Here is a 13,887-nt window from a genome sequence, read left to right on the forward strand (position 1 = left end):
GAAGTTATGCAAAAGGGATTTTGCTGTAGTAGCATAGTGGTAATTATCTGGCTTTTGTCATGATGAATATGAACATACACAAAACCTCTGTGTATCAAAAAAATGCCAATATATAAAACAAGAATGTTCTATAATCGATGTAAATTGTATTTTGATGGTGACTCTGGGCAACCAAAAAATACTCAGTAAACTTAATTTTCAGTCTTTGCTTTTTTACTAATTCGGAAGCTTTCACTCAATTTTATTTTCTCTCCAATTACAGACCCTTTTTACCTTTTAAATATGAACACATCATTTTTATTTACAAAGCTTTCAGAGTTCAGGAAAATTATTGAACACATTTTCTAAATGGATAGTAACTTTACCTGCGTTGATAAATCCAAAATGATTAAATTAAAATGCCTGTTAATGTATCAACTTGAGCTTCCTTAATTACTTAGGAAGTTCTACTTCTCACCAAAGTAGAATGATGTTGTTTTATTAGTGTGAAGTTACATGTATATTGGTGGTATATTCAAGAGCTGGTTAAAATAAAATGAAAAGTAAATGACCTGCTTATAGATGTCTAAGCTTTTTATCAATAGACTTGGTATCATTTTTTAACTTCTGTTTTCATTAAAAGCAAGCTGGCTGCTGCATTAATAGCACTTTTTCACCTCATAGTCATATGCTCAAAATATCTTTGCCTGGTATTTCAATCACGTATTGATGAGAAAGTGAATGGATAAAGGTATATGTGAAAGTTACCATATGCCAAGTAATATCCTACTTGGAGCAATGAAGAGAGAATGAAAATGTTGTTATACTAACCTTTGATCCCTCCATTGAGGTGCATACAACTTCCATTGGCTTCAGTGGGAGCTCTAAATATGAAGCAATGGCAAGTTCGGACCCTCATTTAGAAGGGTTTTAGCCAGAACAGTAGTGAGCCAATTTTCTTTTCTCCTCCCTCTTTACAAGGGCTGGATATCATTTTAACTTACACCAATGCAGGAAATATCTTTTAATAACCCAAAAGGGGCAGCTTTAGCATCACAGCAGTTCTTCTTTGATGCCACATTGGCAGCTACAGAATATCACTCAACTCCTCTGTTGGATTTTGGATCAGAACGGGTTCCACCAAATCTGCTCTTAGATATGTACACACAGCTGCCAGTCACTTCAGTAAGAGTAGCATAATGCACATATGATGGTAGAATCTGACTTTAAAGGAGGAATTCCTTTTTCTCTTGCTCCTTTTTCCCTTTCTACACAGAGAGAGCTCACAAATAAGCAGTCTTAGTAAGTTATTGGTTTTCATTTATATTCATTTTTTCTTATTTTTAAGTACAATAGTATTGACACACTAATTTGGCATTGCAAGTGCTAGGGCCTTTGAAATTCAGCTATCCACTCGACCACTTAACTTCCTAATGCAGATTGCTATTATAAAAACACATTTCTCTATGTAGATACTTGGCATTTTCTGTATTCGTTCTCTTTTATATCCTCATTAGCATTTTCAGTTCCATTTCATTGGAACAGTCTCCAACAATTTTTTGTTTTAAAGTAGAATATATTATGGGAGCCTTGGTTTAATACTTTTAACCTCATCCACTGGTGTTCTTTAAAAAGCTCATTTTATCATCTTATTAGAATAAGTACCACAGCTAAAGTCATTTGGTGACAAAACATTTCAGAAATTCCGGTCTAACTAAATCTAATCAAAGGAGCCCTGTGCTTGTGCATAAATTATTAGGTTTCAGGACTAATTATGGTATCAAGTTGTCTTTATAAAGAAGAATAAATTAAAGACTATGATATAAAATTACATTGTTATTAGATAAAGTAGTAAAGGATTGAAAACTTATTTTTATTGTAATGTCTTTATGTACTTATATGCTGTTTAAATTGATACTAACGATAGGTTTGTTTTAATTTGCTCCTTCCATACCATTTACAAGCTTCCATAGTGACTGTAATACACCTTGTCAATGCTGTTGTTGACACGGTGGAAAAAGAAGGTATATATGTGTTTTCACTTTTTTATTTATTGCTTTGGCAGAATATTGCATGTTTTCGTCTTGTAGTAATGTAGTAGTAAAGTAGATGGGCAATTATGAAATATTGTTTACTGGTCAGAAAATGTCTGTATTTTTAGTAGCGTCTATTTTCCTGTGTGTTGTGTGTACTCTCTGTTCATATTTATAAAATGTGTGGACAGTTTTACAAATGTGAGTGCCTAAATTTAGGCAACTAACAAAAATTGGCCTGTTTTTCAGAGGTGCCTCCTCTTTACAAATATCTGTGCAGGGTGTCAGGCACAATCCTTGTCCTTCTAGTCTTGGTGCACAAGGACCATGAGAATCTAGCATATCAACAGGATAGGGAGAGAGAGAGAGTACAACCATGGATTAGTTGTCCTTCCACACCACCCAGCAGAGCTGGGCCAGCTGTGAGAGAAGTTGGCACTCATTGTACCAAGTAAAGGGGAGCGGAAGGGGGGCTTGTGCATTCCCATAGGCATTTTGCCTGCCTTAGGCACAATAGGCTAAATTCAAAGCCCTTTGAAGTCCATCAGAATCAACCTACTAACATCAGTGGTCTTTGCATCAGGGCCAGTGCACAGCCTCTGCTCTTATCCTTTCACACTGAATCTATTTTATAAAATTAAATTGCTTTGGAGATGACAGCATTACCTGTAACAAGTGTGATTGTAGTAAACTTGACACTGAATCACTGTGAATTGGAACAAAGGCCAGTTGTTCTGCTCTGTTTGTATATAGTGCATACCCCATGTCAGAGCCATACGTATTGTGGAGCAATACATCTTTTGAGTCTTAAACTGCCTTAAGCTGTTGTGAACAGCTACACTTAGGGGATATTTGAGTGGCTATTTACACCTTAGCTCCAAAAGAAAAATCTAATATAAAAAAGAAGCCAGCTCCACAGACTGTACCAACACCACCTTCAATAATTTAATTATTTACACTCAGTAATCTCCAGAAGATAAAAAATCATTGCCAATGAGTCTGTCACACTCTTTGGTATATTGAGACTCGGTAACACAAAGACTGCTTTCCTTACAAAAAGATGTGCTCAAAATATTGACTGTGGATCAAATCCCAGGCCCATGCTTTTGCGGCTGCAGAGGCCCCCCCTCCCTGCAAAACCAAGATATTTCTGGTTTGTGGGCTGGATAGTCCATGCAGGAGTGCATGCCATCTGCAGTGCATATGATCCTATTCCACACCAATTCCCTTCAGTTGGCCAGACTAGGGGTAAGGCCGGAGAATCCAGTGTTGTGCAAATAATCTATCCATCCCCTTTATGGATCTGCAGAGGCTCATTCAGCCATTTGGCTGAATTCACCTCCAGGGATAAGCTACTGAGAAAAAGTATATTTCTGCCCCTTTGAATAGTCCATATGCCTTAATTAGAAAGGATGTTTTATCAATTAAAACCCTGTTCAGAGTGAAGCTACCTCAATAATGTAAAATTGTTTGTTGTAGCCATGGATGCCATTTGAATGATTGCCCTATAAAAACTAAGTACTGTGTAGTGATCAGAGTAAATATATAAACAGAAGGGCTAGGAGATTAAATAAAACAAAGACTTCCCTTTCTAGTTACAAGTTCCAGGAAAACATTTCACTAGTAAATTTTTCTAGTGCTTGGTCAAAAGTTTACAAGATTACAGTGCATTCCACATGTAATGGGCAGGGTTGTGAGAATGGGTGGGGAGAAACCTTTTAAAAAATTAGATAATTTAAAGCAGTTTTCTGTAGTTTTAATAGTTAGAAATGAGAAAAAATTATCTTTGTGGGGGTTTTTTATTGGGAGTTACAAGATCTGAACAGTAGCCATGTATCAAAATTCGATGGAGTGATGCAGACATTTAGTATCCTTTAAAACAATTCTTCAGAGACTAGGGTTTTTATTTTAAATCATTTGATATTTTACCTGGGTTGGTTTTTTAACTACCCTGAAGCTTCACCAAATACCCTGCAAATTTACATCTCTGTTCCTTTAGTGATAGACTTATGCTTAAAAAGAAAACCCAGAGCTCTGTTTATTGTGAGAACTATATATAAACGTGCAGAACAAAAAAACAATTCTCAGGCCAAATCCTTCTGCCTTTATTCAGTCAAAACTCCCAAAACTTATTTTAATGGGAAATTTGCCTAAGCAAAGACCGATTTTTCTTCTGCTCAGCCGTACCTTGAGAAGTCTCTAAATCTATATTCACTATCTGTTTGCCCATGTTATCATAATCTATTTCTCTAAGGTAGGCTCCAGCCCCTCTAGATTCAACAGACCAGGAAGCAAATTTGGCTTCTGTTATCCCAGTATAAACCATTACATTGGTTGCATAGATGTACCTCAGGGTATGTCTACACTGCAGTTACAAACTGCGGCTGGCCAGTGCCAACTGACTTGGGCTTGCAGGGCTTAGACCAAGGGGCTGTTTAATTGCAGTATAGACGTTTGGTTCAGGCTAGAGCCCAGGCTCTAGGACCCTGTGATGTGGGAAGGTCCCAGAGCTTGGTCTGCAGCCCAATGCCTACACTGCAGTTAAACAGCCCCAAAGCCCGAGCCCCACAAGCCCAAGTCATCTGGCACCAGCTGGCACGGGCCAGCCACAGGTGTCTTTGCAGTGTAGACATATCCTTAATGGCAGAATTGCCCTTCCCCAATATTATAAAAGAGAAAAGTAAGAGAGCATAGCAGCACGCACTGTCCAGCTGTTATTTGTATGCCTTCACATTCATTCTCCTATTTGATTCCTAATTCAAATGTTTTCTCCTTTTTCTTCTCACTTTGCCATCTAAAGAGTCTTTTGCTGTTCCTGACCTCAGCAATTCAAGAGGTGACTTCTGCATGCAGTTGTTCATTGATATTCACTTAACTCTTTGTTAATATTTGGTTTTAATACTGACTTACATTCAGTTGTTTGCTGTGTGTTTGTTTGCAGTAATTACTATTTATTTGCTAGACTTTGCATCTTCTTTAGATCCTGTAACATTTTCCTTTTTAGTGCCTATCTGAAAAGTAAAAAGCTATTAACTCAGTGGTACTAGTTTGACTTCCAGTCTCCAATTGGGCATTTTACACTTATTCAGAAAAATAGCTTACAAACAGTGAAAAGTTCTGTTATTTATGCATGATAAATTTAATCTTGTAATTTTGTTTTTATGTTTGAATGCAAATGTTGTTACTAATAGTCAGAGATAAAAAGGTTTTTACCAATATGTTTAATAATAATATACTGCAGGATTCCATTATTCAAGTAGTCATGGAGTTGATGGACAGTAATTTGTGAAATCAGTATATTCATTTTTATTAAAATGGTAAAGTTACTTTAAACATTCTAGATACTTTACCAAACATAGATTACTGCTTCTAGTAGGAAAAGCAAGGTTTATATATTCTATATATATATTCATAGGGAAAAAACGACTGATATTAGTGTAACTCATAACTACACAACTGCTGATCCATAGGAAGTTAGGTTCACCAAGAGGCTGTTTGGTCATTTTTTTACCAAAAAAATGATTGTATACCATTGTGTGTGTCAGCACATCCCATAGGTGAACTGCAACTCCTCCCACTTTAGGTGAGATATGTCCAAAATATTAAAAGTCTAAATTTGGACAAAATAATAAGATACCTAATGCATGGTGTACTATAAAGTTGTTTTGTGTTAAATGTCTTTGTGAAACCAGGGGCAGATTGCTCCAGAAGTAATTAACATAAATTTTGTCCTAATCACTAGTGGTGATGTTGTCTTCAGTACAATGTGTTGATTTTCCAGTAGAAGTATACTTTGAAGGCAAAATACTAATACTACTTTTTAAAAAAAAAAAAAAAAAAAACTTCACGCTGCAGGTTATCACTGGGATACATCAGACTGGATGCCAAGTGTTCAACTGCCCGGTATCCAGGAGTACCCGAATTATGAGGTGGTTGAAGAGCCAGCTCCCCTTTACACAGATCCAAATGCCATTGATACCGATTACTATCCTGGAGGCTATGACATAGAAAGCGATTTCCCACCTCCACCAGATGATTTTCCTGCACCCGATGAGCTTCCTCCCTTACCACCAGAATACAGTGACCAGTTTGAATCAATACAGCCACCCAGAGACATGCCGGCCGTGGGCAGCTTGGGTTCTTCTACAAAAAGCAGGCAGAGGTTCAACCTTAATCAATACCTTCCCCATCACTACCCGGCAGATATGTCAGAACCTCAGAACAAAACCAATGGAGTCAACAGTAATTATAGAGAACCTTATGCTGCTTACACTTTAGGGTACAATAGAGACTTTGAAGCACCCACTGTAGACAACATGTCCCTGTCTGTGTATGCTTCCACGGCTTCATGCTCCGATGTGTCAGCATGCTGTGAAATGGGGTCTGAGGTAATGATGAGTGACTATGAGAGTGGAGATGACAGCCATTTTGAAGATGTGACAATTCCTCCACTTGATTCCCAACAACATACAGAAGTCTGACACTCACACTCAACAAAAGTGCCTAGACTTTAACGAACTTTAAGAATTCTCAAAGAGCTTTTTTTTTTCTTGGCAGCAGTGCTTGAACGCTTTTGTTTCAGTGAGCTCAGACTGGCATGGCTGCACTGGATCATGCAGCTCATTTCAACATATTAGCCTATTTCCATTTCCTGACCTACTGTAGTTGGACAGATCAAAGGTTTTAATTGGCTGTGCCATTTCTGAAAGAGTTTTGTGTACTTACTTTGTCTGTTAAAGAAATTTAAAAAAAAAAAACACACATACCACTTCACCATGTTAGCATGATACATGTATTTATATAATTCTAATGCAAATTAATTTTCTCCAATCTTTTTTGTAAATTTTATGTACAGTTTTGATTTTAATAGTTTAACTAGATTTTTGTAGATATTTTGTGAATTTGTTTTCCACCAAATCAAGTGGTGTTAGTGTGCCATTAAACTAGCACTCTGACTTTTATTATAACCAGGGCTTCACTGTATGTATTTTTTTTCCACTGAGGTTTGGCATTTCTTTATGAGGATTTTAGCATATTCATGCAATTTCAGCTGTACATAGGTTAGACGAGATCTGATATTTTCTGGGTCAGATACAATGGAAATGTTTTAAATGGGTTGCTGTATTTTAGAATTGTAAACATTTTTTCCCTTCTTGGAAAGTGTGTTGGGGACCCTCTGCATACCTGTTTAGAACTAAAACCACCATGACACAGTTTTTATAGTGTCTGTATATTTGTGATGCAATGGTCTTGTAAAGGTTTTTACTGAAAACTACCATTAGCCAGTCTTTCTTACTGACAATAAATTATTAATAAAATACTTTAGCTTTCCTCTGTGTATCTGTTATATATTATACAAAAAAGACAAGGCATTCAGTGCAGCTCTTTTAAAAAAACTGTTTCTTTTGTACTGCATAGTACTTCAAGCAACACATTTTCCCTCTTCAAAAGTCAAACTGTGACTGTTAGATGCCCACTAGATGGCAGCGTGTGACTACTTAACGTTTTTGTTTTGTTTTTTAAAAAGAAATCTGTTTAGTATGAATAAAATTTGATGGGTACAAAACTTAGTTAGCCCTCTTACTAGTTCTCCTTTTCTTTTGAAAACAAATGTATGCCATCCACCTAATTGAATTACTAATGTCTAAATTGTGAAGCATTTAAAACTACAGAAAAAATACATATTTTTTGCAAGCAATTTCTTCCTGTATAATATATACAACTTCTTACAAATGTTGCCCAAAGAGGGCATCAACTTTTTGGTTATTTTGTTTTCTTGCCTGCTAATTCACTTCCACTGTTCGAGGTTCCAGTGATATTTCCTGCAGACCCTGTGGTTTTAAGCACTATGTCACTGAAGAAAATATCTGCTACTGAAGTACTCATTATTGCATCATTGTTGGCTCAGAATACTTGACTTGTGCATTTATCAAATGTCTGCAAGGAAAGAAATGTGCTCTGGTAGAACCAGCTCACTTGTTTGTATTTCTTTATTTATTGCTCTGTGTTTGTTTATAGGACTAGAAAGGAGTTAGAAAAACAGAAGGTCCAATTGTTTCTGAGTACAGAGTAGGTGCGTGGATGGAGAGAGGAAGCAAAATGCTTTTCTCCCCTTGCCCTTTGCACAAGGGGCCCTCCTTCCAAGTACCCCAAAAGGCTCAATCCACTTCTAAAAAGCGGAGACGGGGCTGGGCCAAAGCTGCCAACTCTGCTCCTGGCCGGGTGCAGAGAGGAAAGTTGGCTGCACCATGCCCACAGACAATATGCCTGCACACCCTGTGTGTCATCGAGCAATTCCCCTGGGACAGTGCAGCTCCACACCTTTATCAACATGAGCTAGTGGCTAAATGTTGCAATCTGGCCCTAAGTAACCATGCCATCAGAATGAAGATAATACCAGTCACTGACAAATTTATAAGATGGACAAATGAAAGGGAAATGTAAAAACAAATACATAAGACAATCAGCCCAGTGTCCTGCTGGAGAGAGAAAAGCAAAGAGGATGAAATGCAAAACAAAAGAGGGTGATACTGTTATTATACAAAGCACTTGTTACATCTCATCTGGAATGTTAAGTGGTGCATAGGTCACTGCAATGTATTGCACTACACAGGATGCTATTGCCATGGGGTTTGACTAAATTCTTATTGAAGTAAATGGGAGTCTTTCCACTGATTGCAGTGTGTGTTGGATTGGGTCCGTACATAGGATGCAATTTAGGGTAATAAAGATAATGTTGGAAAAGAAGGGACTTGAAGGTGACCTTATGGAGGTTCTAGAAATTATACACAAATATTATGGAAATAAGTTGCATCCATGGGTGAGACTTTCAAAATCTAATGAACACCAACTGAAAATTTAGGAACTCATTAATATTTTAATATTAATATTTATATTAATATATGTAATAAATTTAGGAACTGCATCTGACGAAGCGGGTTTCTGCCCACGAAAGCTTATGCCCAAATAAATTTGTTAAGTCTTTAAGGTGTCACAAGACTCTCGCTGTTTTATTAATAAATATGGGATACAGAAATATTGTACACAAAGGTTGCTAATCATGGAATAACTTACACTGTAATACAATGCAATTGCAGTTGAAAGTGTAAATAAATGAGAATTATAATAGCTTTTTTTTATGACAGTGAAAAAGCAGGAGACAGATTAAGATAAATCAAATAAAGCACAGGGATGTTGGATCAGATGGCCTTTTCCTTCACATCTCTTACCATGAGAAAAGAACTGAAACATAACAATTACTTCAAAGAACTTCGTTAATAAAAGCATCTGCTTATTAAATGGCTTAGAATGGTTAATAAATCTTGTGTTGAGAAGCTGATTGGAAAGTTTACTGGTGCAATCCTTAATACACTGGCCCAGTATTTTGGGTTAGTCCCTGACTGTCCTATTAATGGTAAAGCCAGTGGCAGTTTTTGCTCAGGTTTACTTAGTGCTTGGTTCTCTGTAGGATTCAGCTTTGAAAGTCAACCAGCATGGGACCCAGTCAGTATGGGGGAAAATGACTTCTGCACAAACTACAGCTGCTTCCTAATTGGCATGACCCCAATAGAAGGGAGAAATGACCATCTGTGTCTGATGTACAAGACTGATATTTTCTTAAGCAATTAGGAATCGTTGAGCAAGATCAAAGGGTTGATATAAACATTGGAGTATATTTTTATTCATAGGTTTTGTGCCTTTAACAGAAATTAGTTTACATCTAAATTAACCAAATTGGGCAAACCTGCCTGTCAATCAAGCTTTTTAGTCTTTGAAGAAAACTGCTGTAAATTTTATGAGACTAAAAAAAGGTTTAATGGTTTGTGGAAAATGAACAGCAGTAGAAAATGAATGGAATCACACTGCAGATGATATTTGAAAAGGTAAGTGTATCGAAAGTAAAGGATAGCATAGAGGTACTCTCAAGCGATGCAAGGCATTCAGTTCTGGTTCAATTCCTTGCATCCATCAGGTCCAACTGCATATTATACTTTCAATTTACGTATCTAATCTCAGACTGAATATCTCTAATGAGTTTACGACTACATAATTACGCAAAACATTCCACTCACCAATTGTCTTTAACAGACAAAAGGGCATTAAACTGGTCATTAATTTAAAGGAATGGAGAGATCAAGGGCAGAGAAGATCATGTGCTGTAAAATTATTTGAGTGGGTGAAGAGCTAGCCTGCCCTCCAACAGCAGAGAAGCAGAACATGCTTATTTGTCATGAATGCCAGAATCTATTGCCTGCTTTGAGTGTGATGATTATGATCAAATTTATCTTCATTAGAAGCATAGTGAATATGATGAGGCATGCAAAATAAATAAATACATACCCAGGTGAAATTTATAACCCTTTTAAAATACTGTCTTGACACTAACGTTGCTATCTTTCTTGATGTTGGTCCATCAATACTCAGTCAAGAATGGTGGGTAGTCTGAATGCAGTTAGGAAACGACGCAATTCGATTTCAGGGCTTTTCAATTTTTTTTGTACTCTTTACTTTTGCAACTGAAAATACTTTTAAGGTAATACAACAAGGCACTGTAGTTGCTGCAACAATTTTAAAATGATGCACCTGCTTTTCTCTTCCTGACTGGTCTCAGATTCCCTCTAAGGAATGTTAAGAGTTTGTTTTGTGAGCTGCTTATGACATGAGGGATGGGGTGGTAGGGTTTATATCGCTTTTAGTGTGAGCTACAATAACTAAAAATATTAATTGTGAGCTAGATTGTGCCTTTCCAGCTAGCCCTGGTTAAGGGAAGGTGAATAGTGGTACTGCCCCATAGCAGTCCAGGGAAAGAATTTCAGTACTGCCAATCCCAAATGTTCAGAACAGTGATTATAATAGGTCATAGATTGCGATAAGGAAAACAGTAGGCCTGAATAACATTGAGGTTACAAAGTTAACTACTTAAAAGTCAGGAAAACCATGTTAACGTTTTGCTCCCTTGCGTTCATGCATTTTCATACAGCCTTTATGATACAGCAGATGAAGCATTCAAGCTAATAGCACTAGGATTTAAGAGAGTGAGGGGTAGAGACATGGCACTTTCAGGACATGCTGCAGTGATCATCATAGTTTCTTGGGCATTTGGGTTGGGAGCTGGGTTCATGAATAAATGGGTCAGACATGTTGGCATTGCAGGTGACTATTACATTTCTGTATGGACAGTCCACAATGTAGTTTCATGATGTGAGTTCTGTTTTTGTAGCTGTGCATTTTAATTGCTATAAAAGTGCTCAGAGTCAGGGATGGGCTTTCAATTAAATCAAAAGAAAAACTAATTAATTAGACAATCATTATTTTAGCAGAAGCCTGCTTCAGTCAATGTACTGGTTGGATGGCACACAGGGAATGCCTATGAACCTTCTCCCGTCATTGTGTATAATACATTAAAATAAACACCTGGTAAGAAAAATTGCTTACTTTATGTACTCTTTTCTCTTTTTGTGTTGTGCTTGTTATAGTTTCGAGGGGGAGTAAGGCGCACTAAATGTGCTCAGAGTGGGGCAACGTGATGGCTCGCATGTTCCCTTTGAACATAGAGCCAAATCGTGGAGTGAGCTATTGCAGAAGTCTTTATAAATATTTTTGTGGGGAAAATCTTAACTTAATTTCACAGGGACAGAATATGCTTAATCAATGAGAGTTAAGCACCTAGGTGCTTTCGAAAATCTCACTAGGCACCTATCTGCAACTTTAAGCACCTAAATACCATTAAAAATCTGTCTGAAAATGCCTTGATGATCAATGTATTCATGTGAGAGGGGTCTTGGAACACCATTCTACTGACATCAGTGTGAAAGTTTCATTCTGGGTTTTGATAAAAAGCAAACACTGGGCCAAATTTGCATATGTTTGTTAACCTGAGCTTGGTTTTGAGCACACTTGGGCAGGCTTTTTTGTGAACCCAGGCTTCATTTGGAAAGCCTATGAAACTCAATGGTTCTGCATGATTTCCACCTGATGCGAAGCAAAACTTTATGATTCTTTCTTAGTTTAATTTTGAAGTTGGGAAGGGAGGGGCTCCCCCTAAAATTTGGCTTTCAAATCCACACAAATGTTTATAAAACAACAAAACTGAAAGATAGAGGAAAAAGGAGCTCATGGAGCCCATCATGAAGCTAACAAATTTTTTAAAGGTCTAATTATTCAGCTACTGAAAGTAAAGTTGAATAGGCAGCAAGGGTTTTGTATGTGATGTAGCATAATGAAGTCGGAATGTGTAACTTACTTGCTTTGGTCTTGTCTGAAACTTAAAAAGGCAGAGCTGGTTTGAGAGAAATTGACTAATTAGGATAGTTTATATCAAGCAATAGTTGTAAGTTCCCAAATGCCTTTGTCACAAGTAACTTAGTTAGCAAAGCAGGCCTAGAATATCAAAGATCAATGTCTATTTGCTGTCTAATCCTCCACAAATATTCTTCACTTGTGATGCTTTCCGTTTCATAAGATTTTGTTACAATGGCCTACTGGATGGCAACCTTCTATAACTTAACAAAATGTATTAATAAAATTGCTGTAGGATTAGGTACCAACCATGAATATAAAAATATAGTGAGTGTAATAAGAGCAAGAAGCAAGTAGTTTGCCATTTTGTTTTTTTAAATAGAGTTCTCAGAGATGATAGCTTTGTTTCATGAAAGTCTCATGTAACCCCCTGCTGTTGTTTATCAACTTTGAATTTCTTTATCAATAGTTGAGTATACAATTGAGGGGGAAAATGTTATGGTCTGTATGAGAAATTGCACTCAGATCTCCCATTAGTGATAGCATGACTCAGTCATATAAGCCCCAGTGCATCAATTTGAAAATAAGTAGTGTGTGAACAGTTTTCAGAGCTGACATAATTTCTTCCAGTATATACCACTTCAAAGTTATGTTGTATCAAACATTTCAAACTTTGCCATATTTTATTCCTTTTTTTAAATATTTAACTCACACTGTAAATAATTCTTCCATGTGTGATCCAAGACTTCAGGTGTCCCACATCGAAATAACATACCTTTTAGAGGCTATCTGGGAAAATCTGAATAAAGAGGCTGTTAAGAATGCAACTGATTTCTGTTGAAGGCTGCACAAGGTAATAAGACAAGAAGGGGCAAAATACAGCACCAGATTCTGTTCTGAATTACATCCATAAACAGTAACTTGGCTGATACCAGAGTTAGCCTCCATTTCTACCAATGAAACCGACAATGTAATCAATCCATTGACCATGCTAAGATTATTATTATTCAAAGTTATGGTCATGCCTGTGGACTCAACTAGGTCTGTACTCCTTAGATTTTTTCACAAAAACAAAATTGCATCAAAACGTCTGTTTGCAGACCAAAAATGGAGCTTCAGGGGTATGTTTAGAGCCTGGTGGTTCAGACAGTGTCCTAGTATGGAGACCCAGGCTCAAGTCCCTGCTCTGTCTGATTCAGAGAAGAGCTTTTCATCCCAGATCACTTTGAAAATTGCTGAGCAGGGACTTGAGCGTGGCTGTCCCACATTCCTAAGCCAGTCCCCTAAGCACCAGGCTGTAGAATCTTTCCCGTCCACCTTCCCCTACTGATGAAAATGTCATCAAACCAGTCTCCACAAAACATTTTAGGCTATTTTGGCAAAATTTCATTTCACCAAAAATGTTCCAACCAGTTTTAGTGATGTGATAGTAGAGCAGATAGGCAGGGCTGGAGGGCTGAGCTAACTTGTGAAGAGCTTTCAAAGTAAGAACAAGAATTTGCATATAATATGGTGTAGAGAATGAATCTGTGAAGGGATCCAAAGACAGGGATGATATGGTCATCAGAATGACAGGCCAGGGTGATGAACTTGGAGAAGTGTTTTGAATGGACTGGAGGACAACAAAGTCGTGGTA

The 13,887-nt window shown here is 37.2% G+C and overlaps 1 protein-coding gene across 7 annotated transcripts in view; it reads left to right on the top strand.

Moving 5' to 3' along the window:
* Nucleotides 1–7,332, top strand: part of FAT1 (FAT atypical cadherin 1) — a 138,869-nt gene extending 131,537 nt beyond the window's left edge. For 4 of the 7 annotated variants that reach the window (XM_067530618.1, XM_067530613.1, XM_067530614.1 and 1 more), the window contains exons 27-28: nt 4,813–4,848; nt 5,868–7,332. In XM_067530618.1, the coding sequence (XP_067386719.1) occupies nt 4,813–4,848; nt 5,868–6,493 (662 nt within the window). In that variant the 3' untranslated portion in view covers nt 6,494–7,332. Of the gene's footprint in view, nt 1–1,943; nt 2,004–4,812; nt 4,849–5,867 lie in introns of all 7 variants that reach the window. The other 3 variants (XM_067530615.1, XM_067530616.1, XM_067530619.1) reach the window with 2 other exon arrangements.
* The last annotated feature ends 6,555 nt before the right edge of the window (nt 7,333–13,887 follow it).

This window comes from Emydura macquarii, unplaced genomic scaffold (assembly GCF_026122565.2).
Source record: "Emydura macquarii macquarii isolate MOO-44397 ecotype Brisbane River unplaced genomic scaffold, CSIRO-AGI_Emac_v2 contig_3108, whole genome shotgun sequence".
Classification (NCBI taxonomy): domain Eukaryota; kingdom Metazoa; phylum Chordata; order Testudines; family Chelidae; genus Emydura; species Emydura macquarii.